The sequence below is a fragment of the Sus scrofa genome, chromosome 16 (assembly GCF_054392235.1).
Source record: "Sus scrofa isolate SSC_HxYL_T2T_F1_AM1 chromosome 16, Sscrofa_HxYL_maternal_Yorkshire_Landrace_v2.0, whole genome shotgun sequence".
In the NCBI taxonomy this organism is placed as follows: Eukaryota; Metazoa; Chordata; class Mammalia; order Artiodactyla; family Suidae; genus Sus; species Sus scrofa.
Genome location: NC_139398.1, coordinates 80,888,653 through 80,907,065, shown reverse-complemented (window position 1 = coordinate 80,907,065; position 18,413 = coordinate 80,888,653). Strand labels below are relative to the sequence as shown.

Genomic DNA, 18,413 nt, shown 5'->3' with positions numbered 1-18,413 from the left:
CGCCACGACGGGAACTCCTTCAGTTGATTTTTAAATGCTGACCTGTATCCTGAAATCTTGCTAAGTTTACCTGTTAGTTCTAGTTTCTTTGTAGATTTCTTAAGATATTCTGTGTAAAAAAAAAAATCATGTCATCTACAATTAAAAAACACTGCTACCTTTCTCTTTTCAATCTTTATGCCTTTTATTTATTTATTTATGTATTTATTTTTGTCTTACCAGATGCACTGGCTAGGAATTTTAGAACAATAGTGACATGGTGAAAAAAATGTATAGGCTTTCTCCTGATCATAGGAGAAAAGCATTCAATTTTTTACCATTAAGTATGATATAAACTGTAGGAGTTTTTGGTAGCCATACTAGATCTTTCATAAAGGGCCCTAACCCTGTTTAAAATCAAGAGACACCAATGTTAAGGCTGGCACTTTTAGTAGAAAGAGACTGTCTTTGAGATTTACTTACCACAGCTTTTCCAGGCATGGAACAGAGGCCAGCCTGCAATAGAATAAATTAAAGGAGGAATTGGTTGGAATAAGAACATCTTGGAGTCTGTCTGCTGCGGGCACAGCAGGGTCTGGGGAATCAAAATCTTTTCAGAGTAACACCTCTTCCTTCTCTTTTTACACCTCCACTTCAGTCTCAGCAGATCCTCCTCTACCTTTCATCATCTCATTTTGCTATCATCATCTCACGAGTAGCTCCAGACTTATGGCCAGCCAGCCTATCACCTCTAAAGAAGAAAGGGCCTCATTTTTCAATAGTTTTGAGAAAAAGTTCTCCGGATTCATTGTTTGGACCAACTCGGGTCATGTGGCCATCCCTGAGCCAATCACCATAGCCAAGGAATGGAGTGACCTGACTGGTCAAGCCCAAGCCACATGCCCCTGCCTCTTGGAACCAAGAGATGGGGTCAGGCCCACCAAGTCTGATGGACTGAGAAGGGGAGGGGGAATTTTCCAAAGAAAAATCAAAATATTTTTGCTAGAAAATTAGGGAATGGGTCTCAACCAGGCATAAACCACAGCTGCCACCTCCTTCCTATAGAAGCCCTCTCTCTGTGTACTAACACTGGACCTCTTTAAATTTTAGTTTCCTCATGTGCAGTATGCAGGTGGTGACACCTGCCCTTCTTGGCCATATCTGAAAGGTCCAGTGAGGCAGGGTACCAGAAAGCCCTGTCTCCACTGTGAAGTGTGCGTGTAAGGAGGGGGGGCAGCGGTGCAAGAATGATGGCCCGGCAGCTGTTCTTACCCCTCTGTCCATCTGTCCCCTTCTCTCTCCCTCACAGAGCACCTGAAGAAGCCACTCGAAGACTACATGGCCCTGTTCCCCAACGTGAGGATTCTCCGAACCAAGAAACGGGAAGGGCTGATAAGGACCAGGATGCTGGGGGCCTCAGCAGCAACTGGGGATGTCATCACATTCTTGGACTCACACTGTGAAGCCAATGTCAACTGGCTCCCCCCCTTGCTCGGTAAGGGAGGCTCCCAAGGTGAGGCCGGCGGCCACTGGCCCCAGCCTTTTGCAGGAAGGCATCACAAGGCTTCCCTGGCCTGCTCGAGACGCACGCAGCACAATGCCAGGCGCCACGAGGGGGTCAGGTCTTCGAGAGTGATCAAAGCGACCTTAGAAATCCATTCAGTCCTGTCCCTTCATCACAGAAAAGGAAGCTGAGACACAGAGAGGGGAAGTGACTTGTTCAGTGTCATAAGGCACACTAGTGTCTAGTGACATGATTGCTTCCCCCAGGTTACTTCAGTGTTACTGGAACGCAAGCCAAGGCTGCCTACTGCTGAGAGCCAAATTGTAGGCGACATCATCATACCAGCTTAGCACAGTTATCATTCACTGCACTGCTACGAGAGCCAGGAAGGTTGTAAGCTTTATCTCTAATCCTCACAAAACCGTGCCAGGCTGAAGTGTCCCCTTTCATAGTAGAAGAAACTGAAGTTCAGAGAGATTGAGTGACTCGCTTGTTCCCTTGGGCCGTAAGTGTCAAACACCACCTGTCTGGCTCCAAAGTCTATCCGCTTCCAGGACTCCACGCTGCCTCCCTGAATTCGTTTTCTCTTCAGAGAGTTTCTCACTGCTGTTAGGGAAGGGCTTTGGACTGCGGGCAGCATGATCCAGGAGTCACGCACGTGGCCCTGTGCACAGAAAGGAGACATGAGGACTGGATGCCAGGCAGTGAGGGTCTCGTGGCTGGATGAAAACCAGTCTGCATCCTGAGGTGTTCAGCTTTGAGGAAGGCAGTGAGCGGCTGCCGACAGGTGGACATCAAAGAGGAAATGTCCTAAAAAAAAAAAAAAAAAAAAGACGAAATGTCCTGTCAGGCCCCGAGTCAGGTGAGGGGCACGGAAGGAGGCAGACTAGGAAAGATGTGTCAGTGCAGAGAGAACAGTGAACGCCTCAGAGGTGGCTGGGTACGCTCTCCGCGACGGAAAGCTTAGGGAACAGAGAGGACTCAGGTTTAGGGCAGACTTAAGCCTGTGTCAGAAGAGGTGTTAAGACACAGAGTGCTGGGCCCACTCCAGAGTTTGCGATTCTCAGGGTGGCGCCTGAGGAGCTGCCTTCCTAATAGCACCCAGGTGATGTCGGTGCCGCTGGTGCAGGGACTCCACTTTGGGGGACACCGATTGGGCTGCCTCACCGGAAGTGAGGACCGAGAGCAAAACGCACACAGTTGAATGGGATAACCTAGCAAATGTGCCTCCTAACACAGATCAGCATGGAATGTCAGAATTATATGCCTTCTGATCCCAAGGGCCTGGGATCCCACTGGGTTAGGAAAATATAGATTTTCTGGTAAAATCCATAACCTAGATTTTCTGGTAAACTCTTTATTTGATTAAACCAAGAGATCTGCATCTGCCTCTCATCACTGAAAGAAAAAAGGGAAAAAAGCTCACTCTAAATCGCCTAATTTATAGTCCTAAAGGAACATCCCATTCGGTGGGTCATTGAGTGACTCATAAAGAGGATGAAGTGGTGGAGCACGAAGCTGAGCTTGTCGTCTAATAGCCTTAACTCTGTTTCTATGGAAATACATGAGGGTAATTTTCATAATCTGCAGGCGTACATGGAAGAAACATTCTTCCTCTTTTTTTTTTTTTTTTTTTTTTTCGCCTTTTGCCAATAGTCATATGAACCAGTGGTGTCGATTGAAGAGCTCGTGCCCACTAATGTGAGCAGCTGACCAAGCCCATCATGGCTTATGTCTCTGAAGCCACAAACACCTCCACACATGGCTCACTCTGCCTTCTTTGGAGACTAGGCGTTTCTGAGCCTGAGAGGGGTACAGCCCTCACAAAGGAAGCCACTGTTGATCGTCATTTTCATCATTTCTCTCACCGCATCATCATCATCATCACAGCTCTGCCAGTCCCTTAGCTTTTTAGGCCACAGCCTCATTTGAATGTGACAGTTCCGTGCTTAAGCAGACAGGCCAGGCGTCATTATCCACATGTTGCAGATAAGGTAACTGCAGGGCAGAGAGAGTAAGGGCAACTCTCAGCCTACAGCCCCTGCTTCTGAGCTGCTTCCAGCAGTCCTGGGCACCGAGAATGTCGGCCGAGGGATGGCTGCATGCTCAGGGCTGGGCTGAGCGTCTCGGCTCACTGTCCCACTCTGTCTTCACAGAGACCCACGCAATAGATGCCATCTCCTCCATTTTGTCAGCCGGGAAGCCAAGGTTCCGAGGCATCAGATAACCTTTCCCAAGGTTATACTAGTAGTAGGTGACAAAACCAGGGTGGGAACCCGGGCGTTTTGTCTCCAAGGCAGCACAGCACTGTGGAGTACTGCCTCCCGCATTCGGCCAGCGTCCAACACAGCACCACGTCCCTGGTGAAGTCCCCCTTGTGCCCATGAATAAGTAGGAAGGGAGGCCCTTCTCTAGATCTTTCCCTGGGGAGATTCTTCAGCTTCCTCAAGAGTCCCTAGGGAGCCTTTCCACACAGCAGGTCCAGGCTCTACACCAGAGATCCTAAGTCAGTGGGCCTGGGGCGGGGTGGCCTAGGGGATTTTAACACACCCTGGGTGCTTCCGGCATTGGTGGCCCTGCTGACACTTGGGGACCAAGGCAGCACTTCTCAAACTTTTTGGACCGTGTGCCACAGTCAGAAATACGCTGGACGTGTCAGTCCTGTGCACAAATGCACACACTACTGCAGTGTGACTAAAGCATGTTTCATTCCCAAGACAGTACTTGTCCCTCAGCACCTAGAACGCACCCTCACGTTGTGTATTCTTTTGTGCTTCATCGCAAACACAATCGCATGGCCCACCTATGGATTCTGTCTTACAGTTTAGAAAAAGGCCAAAGTGCTGCTTTCTCTCCTGGAAGAAAAGTCTGCTGTAGCTTGATGAAGCCTGGGCCCTAGGTAGCTGCCAGCCTACAGTGGCCCTACCAGGCTTCCCTTCCAAGCCTTGAACCTGACTCCCGGCCCAGGCAGCCAGGCACCCAGCACAGCCTACCTGCCCCTCGTGGCAGATCATCTGCCCCCAGTCACTGGTGCTAACTGGCTATAGTCAGGGCTCTCCGGCAGGAGGCACACTGAAGGGCGGAGAGTGAATTTTATTTTATAGAGTCAGTCTCTCCCTGGCTTGAAAGGAATGCAGAGCCATGTGGGTTAAGGTACATGTTTGCCATCTTTTTTTTTTTTTGGTATTTCTTGGGCCGCTCCCGCGGCATATGGAGGTTCCCAGGCTAGGGGTCGAATCGGAGCTGCAGCCCCTGGCCTATGCCAGAGCCACAGCAACGCGGCATCCGAGCCGCGTCTGCAACCTACACCACAGCTCACGGCAACGCCGGATTGTTAACCCACTGAGCAAGGGCAGGGACCGAACCCGCAACCTCATGGTTCCTAGTCGGATTCATTAACCACTGCGCCACGATGGGAACTCCAATGTTTGGCATCTTGAATCACCTTACCTGTAGCATCTTTGCAGGGCAGAGGTCCACCAGACCCATCTTCCACACCTCCAGCCCTGACGAGCTCATGGAGTCGTCCATGGGCTCCTTAGCAGTTCTGACAGTTGATAAAAGTGAGATGGTCTCTCTTGCAAGGACCATTTGTCCTCTGAGAGCAGCCAGGAGTGTTGGGGAGCTTCAGGGACAGGTGGTCTGCCTTAAGGGACAAGTGCTGAGGGATCTGGCTTCTGGACCACAAATCAAGTTCAGGACTCAGAACAGGGAGCCTGGCAGAACCCGGCCAAGAAGGAAATGAATCTCCTTCCATAGCAGTGCTGAGCACGCCAGGCCCCTGTGCTCAGCACCTTTGGAAATGACTGTACCCAGTACTCCTGCAGCCAGAGCTGCTTCTCCCCATTTCACAGAGGAAAACGCTTGGGCTGGGGGACATCCTCACTCCCCATGGATGGCAGGTTGTTCCTGGCAGACCTGGTCCATCTCGGTTGAAACTTGTGCTCTTTCTTCCTTCTGGACTCTCAAACTTGAGTGTTGAGAGGAATCACCCAGGGAACATGTTAAAAATGTGAGTAACTTGCAGAGCAGTGTCAAGCACGGAGCTGCTGCCCCGTCTGGCCTCCCTAATGGGCATCTCTTGGCTTCTGCAGACCGCATCGCTCGGAACCGCAAGACCATCGTGTGCCCGATGATTGATGTGATTGACCACGATGACTTTCGATACGAGACACAGGCCGGGGATGCCATGCGGGGCGCCTTTGACTGGGAGATGTACTACAAGCGGATCCCGATCCCCCCGGAACTGCAGAAAGCTGACCCCAGCGACCCGTTTGAGTAAGTACAAGGAGTGACCCAGGCCGGTCCCCGTGGCTGAGCCAGTGACCCCTCCCCAACACACACACAACTCAGGATTGCCACCTCCCCCAAAAGTCCATTGCAGAGGGGCCGGGGCAGATGTCCCCAACCAGAAGCACAGCCCCTCCCAGCTTGGCACGGAGCCTTGGCTCCTGGACCACCCAGCTGATCTCCTCTTCCTTGTGCACCGAGGCCTGCCAGCCGCGGGGCCAGCCTTGTACCAGTTGTAATCCTCTTCATCATCCTCATCATCTTTGTCAGCGTCCCCACCATTTATTGTGTATTTCCTACGTGCCAGGCACAGTGCTGAGCACACTACACACTGACCCTGTTTTACCCTCAATTTCTATCCATGGTTTCCTAGTGCAGACACCAAGGCTCCAGGAGGTTAAGCAGCCTGTCCAGGTCACCCAGCTCTGAATGGCAAAGGCTCGATGCCACACAGGTCTGTCTGCCTCTGGAGCCAACTTTGGCCATCCTGTAGTCATACCTTCTTGGAAGTATTAGGGAAATAACAGCTAGTCCCACAGTCGAAGTGTGGGGCCGTGTGGACTGGGCCCATAGCATCCTAGAATGTGAGAGCTGGTTGGAACCTGCAGGTAATGGACTCCAACCCTTGCAGATGAGGAGACTGAGGCCCCAGGACGGGGAGGGGCTTTCCTGGGGGCATAGGGCTAAGCCAGAAGTAGAGCCGGTCCCTCTCTGATACCCCAAGCTCCAGAAGGAGCTTTTCTCCTACAGCCATTGAATAAGCCAGTCCAGCTCTCCTGCCAGAGATGCAGAAAGATCCAAAGTACAAAGTCCAGCCTCTCCTGCTGTATTAGGTTCCTGATCCATTTCCTAGCTATTGCTGGCAGTAATAAATTACCACAAGCTTGACTGACTTATTAAAACAACACAATTTGGGGTTCCTTTGTGGTGCAGCAGGTTAAGGATCTGGCGATGTCACTACTGTAGCCCAGGTCACTGCTATGGCACGGATTCGATCCCTGGCCTGGGAACTTGCACATGCCGCAGGCATAGCCAAAACACACACTCACTCTCTCACACACACACACACACACACACACACACACACACACACACACACACACACACACACACACACACACACATATTTATTCTCTTAAAGTACTGGAGTACAGAAGTCTGCAAAAGTCTTACTGGGCTAAATCGCAGTCACCCAGTGTCAGCTGGGTTGTGCTTCCTCTGGACGTTCTAGGAAGGAAATCTATTTCCTTGCCTCTTTCGGCTGCTCATGTTCTTTGGCTCTCGGCTCCCTCCATTTTCAAAGCCAGCAACACAATGTGGTCCCGTCTTCCCCTCCTCCCTCTCCCGCTCCCTCCTCCTGTCTGCTCCCTCCTCCCCCCCATCCCCCTGCACCTCCCTCCCCCGTCTTTCTCCCTGTCTCTTGGTTTAGTCATCACATCTCCTCCTCCTCCTCCTCCTTCACTTGTTAGCAGCCCTGTGATTACTCCAGGATAGTCTCCCCATCTCAGGATCCTTAACTTGATCACATTAGCAAAGGCCCTTTGCTGTGTAAGGCAGCGTATTCACAGGTCTCAGGAATTCGGACTTTTGCCTCCTTGGGAAGCCATCGTTCTGTCCACCACACCTGCCTTTCCACAGCTTAGCTCCAGTGAAGCCCAGCTGCTCCTGCCTCGCTCTCCCTGTCTGAGGAAGGGGGCTGATGGCAGCTCAGCCATCTTCATGAGCGTGGTGCCCCCCGGAGTTCCTGGGGGGAGCCCCTAACACTGTGGGCCCCAGGGAAGGCTCAGAAGTAGGAAGAGGTGAGCTTGTTTGAGGAAATAGGGCAGCACGAGCTGAGAGTGGAGGGTGTGAGTGGAGTCCCTCTGCTTCCTCAGCAGGCTGTGTTCTTGTCCTGACCTCCTGTATCCTAAACATGGTCAGACACTACCGTTGGACCACATCATGCAGCCAGGTCCCTCTGAGGCAGCCCCCAGTTGCCCCGAATTCTTGGGGAAGACTAATAACAGGAGTAACTGACCTTCAGCTTGACTTGGCAGAGCAATTCCAGCTGAGATTTTTGTGCCATGATCCTCACAATGTGCCCTGGGGGGTAAGTGGAATTCTCTCCACTTGACCGATGGGGACTCTGTGGTTCAGAGAGGAAAGGACCCTGGCCCAAGGTGACACATAACAGAGGCTGAGGTCAAGTGGGCTGCACCAGAAAATGGAATTTTCAGGGTAACCAGGACGCCCTTTTCTGGTTTGTATCTTTGCCCTAAACTGACTCATAGGCCCTTGATTTGAAAGGTACCTGGGGATGGGTCTTGGCCTCTTCATCCTCCTCATTGCAGGATGGAAAGGTGGGTGCAGGTCAGAGCAGAGGCCCAGCTCGTTTCGTCTGGAGCCTCCATCGTCTCATCTGGATTTTAAAGGGGTTGGCCCAGCCCAAGAGCAGAGGCTCTCAACCCTGGCCTCATGTTAGCATCACCTGAGGAGTTGATTTTAAAAAAAAAGAAGAGGAAGAATGGGGGTTCCTCTCGTGGCTCAGAGGTCACAAATCTGACTAGAGGATGTGGCTTTGTTCTGTGGCCTCACTCGATGGGTTGGGTATCCAGTGTTGTTGTGGCTGTGGTGTAGGCTATCAGTTGTAGCATTGCTGTGGCTGTGGTGTGGCTGTGGTATGGCTATTGGCTATAGCTCTGATTCAGCCCCTAGCCTGGGAACCTCCGTATGCCACAGGCGCAAAAAGACAATTCATTAATTTAATTTAACAAGGGAAAGAACAACAACCCAGGCTGCCCCCAAGTCCAGTTACACCAGTGTCTCAGGGTGGGGATCCAGGCATCAGCTCCCAGATGAAGCCGATGTGCGACCAGGTGAAGAGCCACTGACCCAGATGCTTCCCAAGGGATGCTCCACCCTGTGTTGTACCCTCGGATTCCTTCCATGAATCTCTCTTCTGCATTGCACCCAAGACAAAACCCCAGGAAGAGGCCACCAAGAGGTCCTGGTTGTTTTGTGCCCAGCGAGTGGGCACACTGCAGGCACAGCGCTGTGTCATGATAGGTGAGAGACACGGGCTTTGGTGGCCAGACTGAATCGCACTCGTCCACTTACTGACTACATGCCCTTGTGGAGAACCTAGCATTTCTGAATTTCAAACTTCTCCATGTGAAAAGGAGGCTACTAACAGGGCTTTGTGAGAGCCGGAGAGAGTGTTGGCAAGACGAGTGGCACACACTAGAGGCTCAGAATTGTTACTATTACAGTTGATCACAGCAGAAAACAGTCCAGGCTGGCGGAGAGGCCGCCCTCTGGAGGCAAAGCCTGGAACATCCAGGATGCCCGACGGCTGGTATCCACGGCTTAGGCTGATCTCATGCAGTCTCAGGTTTGATCTCCCCTGAAGCAGCGAGTCAGAACCGCTTTCTGCTCCTCCACGTGTTCCATCCAGCTGGAAAAACTCCAAAGCCCACAACCTTCATAAGACAGAGGAAAGTTGGTGCTAATAACACCTGATTTTCCTTTAGTACTGGATACTTTCAAAACTATACTAGCATTGTGAGCTAGGAAGTGTAGCCACACGTCAGGCTGTGGGGAAACATGCTCAGGGAGGGTAAACCAGTGCTGGCCTGTAGAAATGTAATGCCACACACATATGTACTTTTAAATTTCCTCAAGTTCCCTGGTGGTCTCGCAGTTTAGGTTCCGGTGTTGTCACTACTGTGGCTTGGATTCATTCCCTGGCCTAGGAAATTCTGCATGCCACAGATGCAGCCCCCTCTCCCCCCCAAAAAAATTATTTATGTCCACACTAAAAAAAAAGTAAAGAGAAGCAGATAAAATTCATTTTAGTAATATATTTTGTTTAGCCTAGTATATCTAAAATAATCTCATTTTAACATGTAGACAGCACTTTGAAAGTATTAATGAGAGCTTTTCTATCCTCTTCTTATTAAGTCTGAGAAATCCGGTGTGGATCTCACACTGCCAGCATCTTCCATTCAGACCGGCTATGTGTCTAATGTCAGTAGCCACGTGTGGCCAGTGGCTCAGTACTGGACAGCACCAGGTTCTGGGTTAAACTCTTCATCCCAGGTCATGGGTTAGAGTGCGGGTTTCCCTGTTTCTGATCCCTTGTCCTTTTCACTCATCACCTGCTTCCAGATTGTTCCTTCCTGATGGGGGGGCGGGAGGAGGGATAGTATACTGTGGCCGAGTGGGGTGTGGCTCGGCATAGAATAGAGATTCACATCTCAGTGGTGCTGCTCAGTAGCTGAGAAGCCTTGAACGGGGCACCCATACATACTCTGGTGTTTCTATGTGCATAAAACGGGGTAAAGATAATCACGAGGAGTTCCTGTTGTGGCTCAGTGGTTAATGAACCCGACTAGGATCCATGAGGACACAAGTTCGATCCCTGGCCTCACTCAGTGAGTTAAGGATCTCTGTTGCCGTGAGCTGTGGTGTAGGTTACAGGCTCGAATTGGACCCCAAGTTGTGTGACTGTGACATAGGCCAGCAGCTACAGCTCCAATTCAACCCCTGGCCTGGGAACCTCCATATGCTGTAGGTGTGGCCCTAAAGAGACCAAAAAAGAATCATGAGGTCAGCGTGAGGAGTAAATTTATTTTAGTAATCAATTAGTTCAGTACAGCTCCTGGCCACTGAAGCCCTCAGTCAAGGGTGATCAAGGGACTCTCTTGCTAAAGGCACCCCAGGCTTATCTGCTGCAGGAAGCCTCTCAGGTTAACAGAGTTCTTTCCAAATCAGTCCACTTCCCACAAGTATGTGCGGTTCCTGAGGCCAGAGGGGCTGTGGAGCCTACTGCTGGAGTGGTTTTTCTTTGAGGGTTTGGAGTTTCCCAGTAGAGCCAGACAAGGCCACAGCCACTCCGAGAGATTTTCACACAGCAAACGCTGCTGGCCCCTCCCAGGTGCTGGCCCCGTGGGAGGCACCTTGGGGAACTTGGGCAGTCACACCCCTTGATTTATCATCTATGCGCCTGCGCTCATGCTTTCTCCTCCCAGGTGCCTACCCCCACCCCCAGCTCCCACTTTGCCCACACCCACCTTGAATGCCACACCTCTGAGCATCCTTCCTTGACTCTTGCCCCAGCCTTCCTCCTCACCCCCAAACCTAGAGGCAGACGCTCCCTCCTTTCCTGTAGTGCAGGCTGCACTTCCTAGAGGCCTCATTATGCCCCACCTGTTTTCTAGATCCTTCTGTCCTGAGGTGGCTGCCTCACGACATTGGCATTCCCTAAAGATTTGGTCTGACCCTGACTTACCTCCAGGTTCTTCCAGCATCTGCTTCTCAGTTGGCACTCGATGAACAAGCTAATGAGGGAATGAATGCATGGAGTTAATCTTATTCCAATTTAACTGAAAGAATGGTGACTGTGGGAGTTCCCTTCATGGCTCAGGGGTTAACGAACCCGACTAGGATCCATGAGGACTCGGGTTCGATCCCTGGCCTTGATCAGTGGGTTAAGGATCTGGTATTGCCGTGAGCTATGGTACAGGTTGCAGACATAGCTTGGATCCCTTGTGGCTGTGGCTGTGGTGTAGGCCAGCAGCTGTAGCTCTGGATTGACCCCTAGCCTGGGAACTTCCACATGCCTTGGGTGATGCTCTGAAGAAAACAAAAGAACAGGAGTTCCCATCATGGCTCAGTGGTTAACAAATCCGACTAGGAGCCATGAGGTTGTAGTTTCCATTCCTGGCCTTGCTAAGTGGGTTAAGAATCTGGTTTTGCCGTGAGCTGTGGTATAGGTTATGGACTTGGCTTGGATCCTGCATTGCTGTGGCTGTGGTGTAGGCCGGCGGCTACAACTCCAATTGGACCCCTAGCCTGGGAACCTCCCTATGCCTCGGGAGCAGCCCTAGAAAAGGCAAAAAGACCGAAAAAAAAAAAATAAGGAAGAACAGTGACTGTGGCTTCTATGAACTTGCAGCAGATAAAATGTCCATGATGGGCTGACAGAGTAAGAATCATCAAAGGATCTTATCTGAAAACAGTATCCCAAACTCCATCCCTGGAGATTGCTTCATAGGTCTGGGGTCAGGCCAGGAAGCTATACATGTTTTCATCTGTCTAAGACATTCTACAGCCTAAACAGGCTTAGAAAGACCTGATGCAGACCATTTAACCAAATGTGAGGACTGAAGATATATATATATATATAATATATGGTGCTGCTACATGGCCCACAGGGAAAAAGCACCATGATTTCATTTCACAAGTGTTTTCTTTATACATTTTGTTGGAGCATAGTTGACTTACAATGCTGTGTTAGTGTCAAGTATACAGCAAAGTCATTTCACAAGTATTCTTAGGTGTTAACCATGTGGAGGAATTTGGGGTCCTTTGGTTAAAACATAGGTAAGAAAGAAGAAGGCCAGGGCCCCCACCAAGACGGGCTTTGGATTCCCTGCTGGACACATGGGCTGTGTTCCCAGAGCAGCGGGGTCATCAGCTCTGGGGAAGTAGCAGTATCCACGAGCAGGAGGATCACAGGCCCAGGATATCCCGTCTTCTCACTACGTTCTTCTTCCTGCAGGTCTCCTGTGATGGCCGGTGGACTGTTTGCTGTGGACCGGAAGTGGTTCTGGGAGCTGGGCGGGTACGACCCAGGCTTGGAGATCTGGGGCGGGGAGCAGTATGAAATCTCATTCAAGGTGAGCCTGCTCTCGGGAAGCCCCCTTGTCCTTGGCCCCTGCCCAGCAGGCTGCCTGCTTGGTGTGTGTCTGAGCCTGGAGAGACCCTGGAGGCTTCAGGTTCTGCAGCCCTTCTGCTCCTCAGGCGAACAAGTCAGGAGCCACTGGCCACTGCTTACGGTGTGTTGTGGGTGGAGTGGTGTCCTCAGGCTGCCAAAAGCAGGCCTCAGCCATGGCTCTGGCTGGTGTGTGCCTTAGTTTGTCCCTTCTAAGATGACAGTGTTGGAAAAGACAGGCCTCTCTTCCAATAAAGATGATGTGTCTTCCACTGAGACACCCAGCAAGCCAGCAGAGGGCAAGAGAAACCAGGAAGGCCGAACAAGACACGGAGGCCTGAGGAAGTCCTGTGTGAGAGGGTCCCCTGGCCTCACAGAGGCCTCCCTGTCCCTAGTGGTTCCAGGCCACCCCTCCCAGGTTTTCCATTTGTATCTGTCACTGCTGGAGTTTGATATAGAGACACCAGGACCTAAGAGCTGGAGTTCTAATCCCAACTCCACGACTCAGTAGCTGCGTGACTTTGGGCAGATTAAATCACCTTTCTGAACTTTCTTTCCTCATCTAAGAGAATAATAATACTACCTACCTTACAGAGTTTTTGTGAAGATTAAATGAGATAATATCTAGAAAATGGTTAGCACCCCACCAGGGGACACAACCAACAATTAATAATTGGTAGAAATTATTAAAGAGCCAGTGAATAAATACTTGCTGTAACCTGAAGACCAGCGCATGTGCTATAGAAGCTTCTGACAATGGCAGTAACAGAGATAGTGTTAATAGTTTATCACCCAAACTTCTGAGTCTCTATTTTCCTCATTTTTGTGGGATTTCTGTGTTGATATCAGGTGAAAAACAGAGGTTTGGTACCTCTGAGGGGAAGGTTCATTTGTCCTGTGTCCTTGTGTTCAACTAGGGTCTGCTTCTGATGTAAGAAGTCAGATAATTCATAGCCCCAGCCCATGAGGATGCAGCTCCATTACTGGTCAAACCCTGTTAATACACAACCTTGATGCCCACTGAGTCGGGCATCCACTTTTCATGCAAAGGATGATTGTCACTCAGAGCATTTAAGGCTCCAGGTCTGAGTAGATTGCCTAGATCAGATCTAGCTCTGCTACTTCGTGCCAGTTGTGTGATCTTGGACAAAGAATTCTCACCTCACTGAGCCTCAGTTTCTGCTTCCATAAAGTGGGCTTAATGATATTTTAATCCTCACAGGGTTGTTGAGAGGATTAAGTAAGACCATTCTTGTTAGGTGCTTCTTAATAAATATCCTAAAAATTATTTTCATTATTGTCATTGTCATTATGTATGCCCCTGGATGAGCAGTTCCAAACTGGGGAATGTAAATTTTTTTTTTTTTTTTTTTTTGGCCACACCACAGCATGTGGAAGTTCCTGGGCCAAGGATTGAACCTGCACCATGGCAGCAACCCAATCTGCTACAGTGACAATGCTAGATCCTTAACCCACTGCACCATAGGAGAACTGAACTCCTTTTTTTTTTCCCCCTGTAAATTCTTGATTAGCAAGAAAATAACATAGAATTCTACTGAAACATTATTTTGGTTGGAAAAGCAGCCTGTGTTCATTTTACCTGCACAGTTCTGAAGTTGTCTCTCATAAGGAGATCAGCCCCCTGAATACAATTAATATTAAAGGCCAGCGGCGATACTAAAAATATTTAATAGTTATAAAATGGCACAAGCACCAACCAGATGTAAAGAACTATGTGTTGGAGTTTCTGTCATGACTCAGTGGTAACGAACCCAACTAGTATCCATGAGGATGCAGGTTCGATCCCTGGCCTTGCTCAGTGGGTTATAGATACGGCATTGCCATGAACTGTGGTGTAGGTCACAGATGTGGCTCAGATCTGGTATTGCTGTGGCTGTGACTGTGGCTGTGGTGTAGGCTGGCAGCTATAGCTCCAATTCAACCCCTAGCCTGGGAATTTCCATGTGCCATGAGTTCTATCCTAAAAAGACAATCAATCAGTCAATCAATCAACATCCACTCTTGTGTGCAGCAACTCAATTTCAGCCATGACCAGAGCTGGCAGGACCCTATGCCGAGCCCTTCACCCATGTTGGCTTTTTTAATCCTCACAATGACCCTAGGAGGGTGGTATCATTATTACACACACTCTGCAGTAAAGTAAGTGGGGCTCAGAAAAAGGTCCCCCACATAGTTGGAACTGATAGAACCAGGACCTGAACCCAGGTCTGCCCAACTACAAAGCCTCCCCTCTGACCTGCCAAGGTGGAGGCCTCTACAGAGCACTTGAGAGGAAAAGAAGGCTGAGAAGTTGGTTGCAGTATCTTAGTCTTTCTTCTCAGTTTTTGCCTTCTCCTGGGGTTATTCTTAATTTACTAGGATATTCTACAGCCTCTCGGTGAAGTGAATTAGTCTAAGTTAAAAATAGCAAATAAGTTTCCTCTTCCCACAAACTGATTTTTAGGGGCTGCTCCAGTTCTGTGTTAATATGTATCCCAAGGCTGTGTCCAAGCTTATCAGAAAAGGAATGGTGATTGATTAGTGATGTCTGCCATGGGTGCAGGTGTGATGAGTGATATATCATTTATTTAGTATCTCTAGCAATCTAGTTTTCCAAATGTCATATCCTTATAGGTACAGTGAAATCACACCTAAGGAATCAGAAGGGTTTTAACTTTACAGTTCAGAGTTCTCACCAGAATATAAACTTCAGTAGGGTAATACTCTTTGTCTGTTTTCTCACTGCTGTATCCCAAGTACATAAAGGATTGCCTGACAGGGAGAGGGCACCTAACAAATAATTGTTGGTTGAGGAGTTCCCTGGTTGTCTGGTAGTTAGGATTTGGCACTTTCATCATTACAGTCCAGATTCAATCCCTAGTCTGGGAATTGAGATCCCACATCAGGCCACTATGTGCCACAGCCAAAAAAAAGAATTATTGGTTGAATTCTTGGAGCAGGTGTATCATTGGCCAGAACCAGCCTCCTTGATCAGGCTCCTTGGTCAAAAAGTCTCCCTTCAGAAACTCCCTCCGTGGAGAGTAGTGATTGGAGAACAATGTGCACAAAGGAATTTCTAAACCCAAAATGATTTCATTCCGTGTGTTTCAAGGACCCATCTGATGATGCTCATCAGGCAATTATGGCAGAACAAATGGCATTTCCCCCCCACAGCTTATTTACAAAAGACTTGGTAATGAAGCCATATTGGAAGTGTCTCATCTGGAGGGGGAGGGAGGCTGGCTCCTGTTTCCATTTGATCCAATTATCTCCTTCACTCTGGAGAGGAAATGAGACAGCGTAATGAGGGATCCCCCAAGTCTGGAAGGGAGACGTTTCTCCCTCGGCTTTCTCTCTCCAGGCTTTGAGAGCTCGAGTTCCTGGAGCCAGCGGCAGCCCCTCTGCCAGTGCCCTATCTCCCAGGCCCCAGTGGAAGGCCTGCCCACAGCGCTGAGCACACAGGAGAGCCCATTCGTCTGCCTGAAATGTCGGGTGTTCTGTTTCAGCCAGAACAGGGCAATTCACAGAAGGGCCAGATTCCCTCTGATTAATCTCCACTGAGATCCCTTTTCTTCTTGGTGACAGAGAAGAGACACTGGTCTGAAAGGCCTGAGTGTATTTTCAGAAATTAAGATAAATGGATACGTGCCATCAGGGCTGATGGATTAATAACTTGGCTCCAATTTCAGACCAGGCCATCTATCCTGATGGGAAAGTCCAGAAAAGATGTTCCAAGGGCTCTGAAATGTCTAAGAGTCATTGACTTGACTTTCTTTCTCTCTCTCACTATCGTAGCCTACAAAGTTTTTGTTTCCAAAAGGCAGAGTCATATTATGAGAGTTCTCCTGCTTGGCAGTTAGATTCTTCCCAGTTCCAGTGGTCGGATGAATCTTGAACTCTGTAGCCTGACCCATACCCACCTCCAGGAGCTACTTAACCATCCCTTGCGTCCTCTCCACCCTCCAGCCCATTGCATTAGTCTGGACTCCTGCTTACAGGTGACCAAAACCCTACACAATCTGATTAAAGCCCCCCAAAATCAGAATTGTTTGTTCCACACAACTGAAATTCCAGGGTAGACTTCCAGGCCTGGCTGGATAAAAAGACTAACCCATCTCATCTAAGCTCCGTCTCCCTTAGTCCCTCAGCTCTGCTTCCATCTGGGTTGGTTTCCCTCTCTAGCAAGGCTTCTCTCATGGAAATACCTAGCAACCCAATGGAAAAAGAGTTTCTGTTTCCTATAATCCTGTAGAAATCTCCAAGCTGAATCTCATTGGCCTTCTGGTCCCTCGCATCCCCAAGCAGTGTTCCGATTGGTCAGCCGCAATCACATGTCCATCCTGGAGTCAGGAAAGTGGGACTGGCTGGTTCCCCAAAGGAAGGTCCAGGCGGGCACTATGCCCAGAAGGGGAGATGGAGGTGAGGCAGGACACACCAAAGATGTCCACCTCACCCAGCCATACATAACTGCTGACAAGCCCCTGGTCCTCTCTGGAGGCATGCAAAGTTCATTCTTCCTGAAATGCCCTTCCTTGGTCTGGCCAACCCACACTTATCCTCTGGGCTCAGCTAATATAACTGACCTCCTCTTAGCCTTGCCCAAGCTCCCTAGGATTATAAGGGACCACCCCAGCATCACTCCCAGCATGGCTCTGAATACCTCCTGTTGACATAATCTTTGCAAAAGCTGGCCTGTCACAGGGAGAGACACTGGACTCTGAGCTTTCTTGAGTCAGAGAGTGGGTCTTGTCCACCTCTGTACCCCACTTTCTGGCCCACAATAAGTGTTTTTTTAATTTTTATTTTCCTTTTATGGCTGCACCTGCGGCATGTGGAAGTTCCTTGGCCAGGGGTCCAGTTGGAGCTACAGTTGCTGGCCTGTGCCACAGCCACAGCAATGCTGGCTTCAAGCCACATCTGTGACATATGCCACAGCTTGTGGTGATGCTGGATTCTTAACCCACCAAGCGAGGCCGGGGATCGAACCCACATCCTCACAGACACCATATCGTGTTCTTAACCCACTGAGCCATAAGAGGAACTCCCACCGAGCCACAAGAGGGACTCCCCACAATAAGTGGTTTTGTTTTGTTTTGTTTTTTTAGGGCCAAAGCCACAGCATGTGGAGGTTCCCAGGCTAGAGGTCATATCAGAGCAGTAGCTGCCAACCTACATTACAGCCACAGCAACACAGGATCCAAGCAACATCTGTGACCTACACCACAGCTCACGGCAATGCCAGATCCATGGCAAGGCCAGGGATCGAACCCATGTCCTCATGGATACTAGTCAGATTTGTTACCGCTGTGCCACAATGGGAACTCCATCCCCACAATAAGTGTTTTAAATAACTGTTAGTGGCATCCATTCCTGATACATCTTCTGTCATCCTGCCCTTCCCAGACTTACATCTCCATCTTTGGGTGGTGGGGATGTTGTAGGAAAGGTACTCGCTGAGAAGGCAGGGCTCTGGCTTCTCATCTCTGCTCTCTGTCCATTTGGAACCCTGGATCAGTCACCTGACCTCTCACCCCTCGCATCTCAGATGGTGCTGATAGAGTTTTCCATCCTACCTGAGATTAGCTCAAATAAGATGCTGTGGAAAAAGTCCCTGGACTTACATGAGTGTGAGGGTGGTTTGGAGTAGATGTGGTGGTGCAGGATGAGCAGAAAAGGGTCTGCACAGTGTGCCCAGGAGGTAAAGAGATCTTTCATGAGATCCAGGAGAGGAGAAGTAGCTACAGGACAACATGGCAGAGGTGGCGTGAGAAAGACGTGGACTTTGGGGAAATGATAGTGGATATATCTCTTGTTAAGCAATTTGGCAAAATTTGTTACATTTCAAAGCAAGCACATTCTTTGACCCAAAATTCCCTGCTCTAGAGTTTAGCTAAGAGAGACAGCTTCAGAGATGAGCAAAGATTTAGGTAGGAGCTATTTGATGAA

At 49.6% G+C, this 18,413-nt stretch overlaps 1 protein-coding gene across 23 annotated transcripts in view; it reads left to right on the top strand.

The window, feature by feature from the left end:
- The window catches only part of GALNT10 (polypeptide N-acetylgalactosaminyltransferase 10), a 308,233-nt gene that overhangs the window by 260,283 nt on the left and 29,537 nt on the right, over positions 1-18,413 (top strand). For all 23 annotated transcript variants that reach the window (XM_085001906.1, XM_085001894.1, XM_085001909.1 and 20 more), the window contains 3 exons: positions 1,289-1,474; positions 5,578-5,761; positions 12,315-12,432. In XM_085001906.1, coding sequence (XP_084858032.1) covers positions 1,318-1,474; positions 5,578-5,761; positions 12,315-12,432 — 459 coding nt within the window. In that variant the 5' untranslated portion in view covers positions 1,289-1,317. The remainder of the gene's footprint in view (positions 1-1,288; positions 1,475-5,577; positions 5,762-12,314; positions 12,433-18,413) is intronic.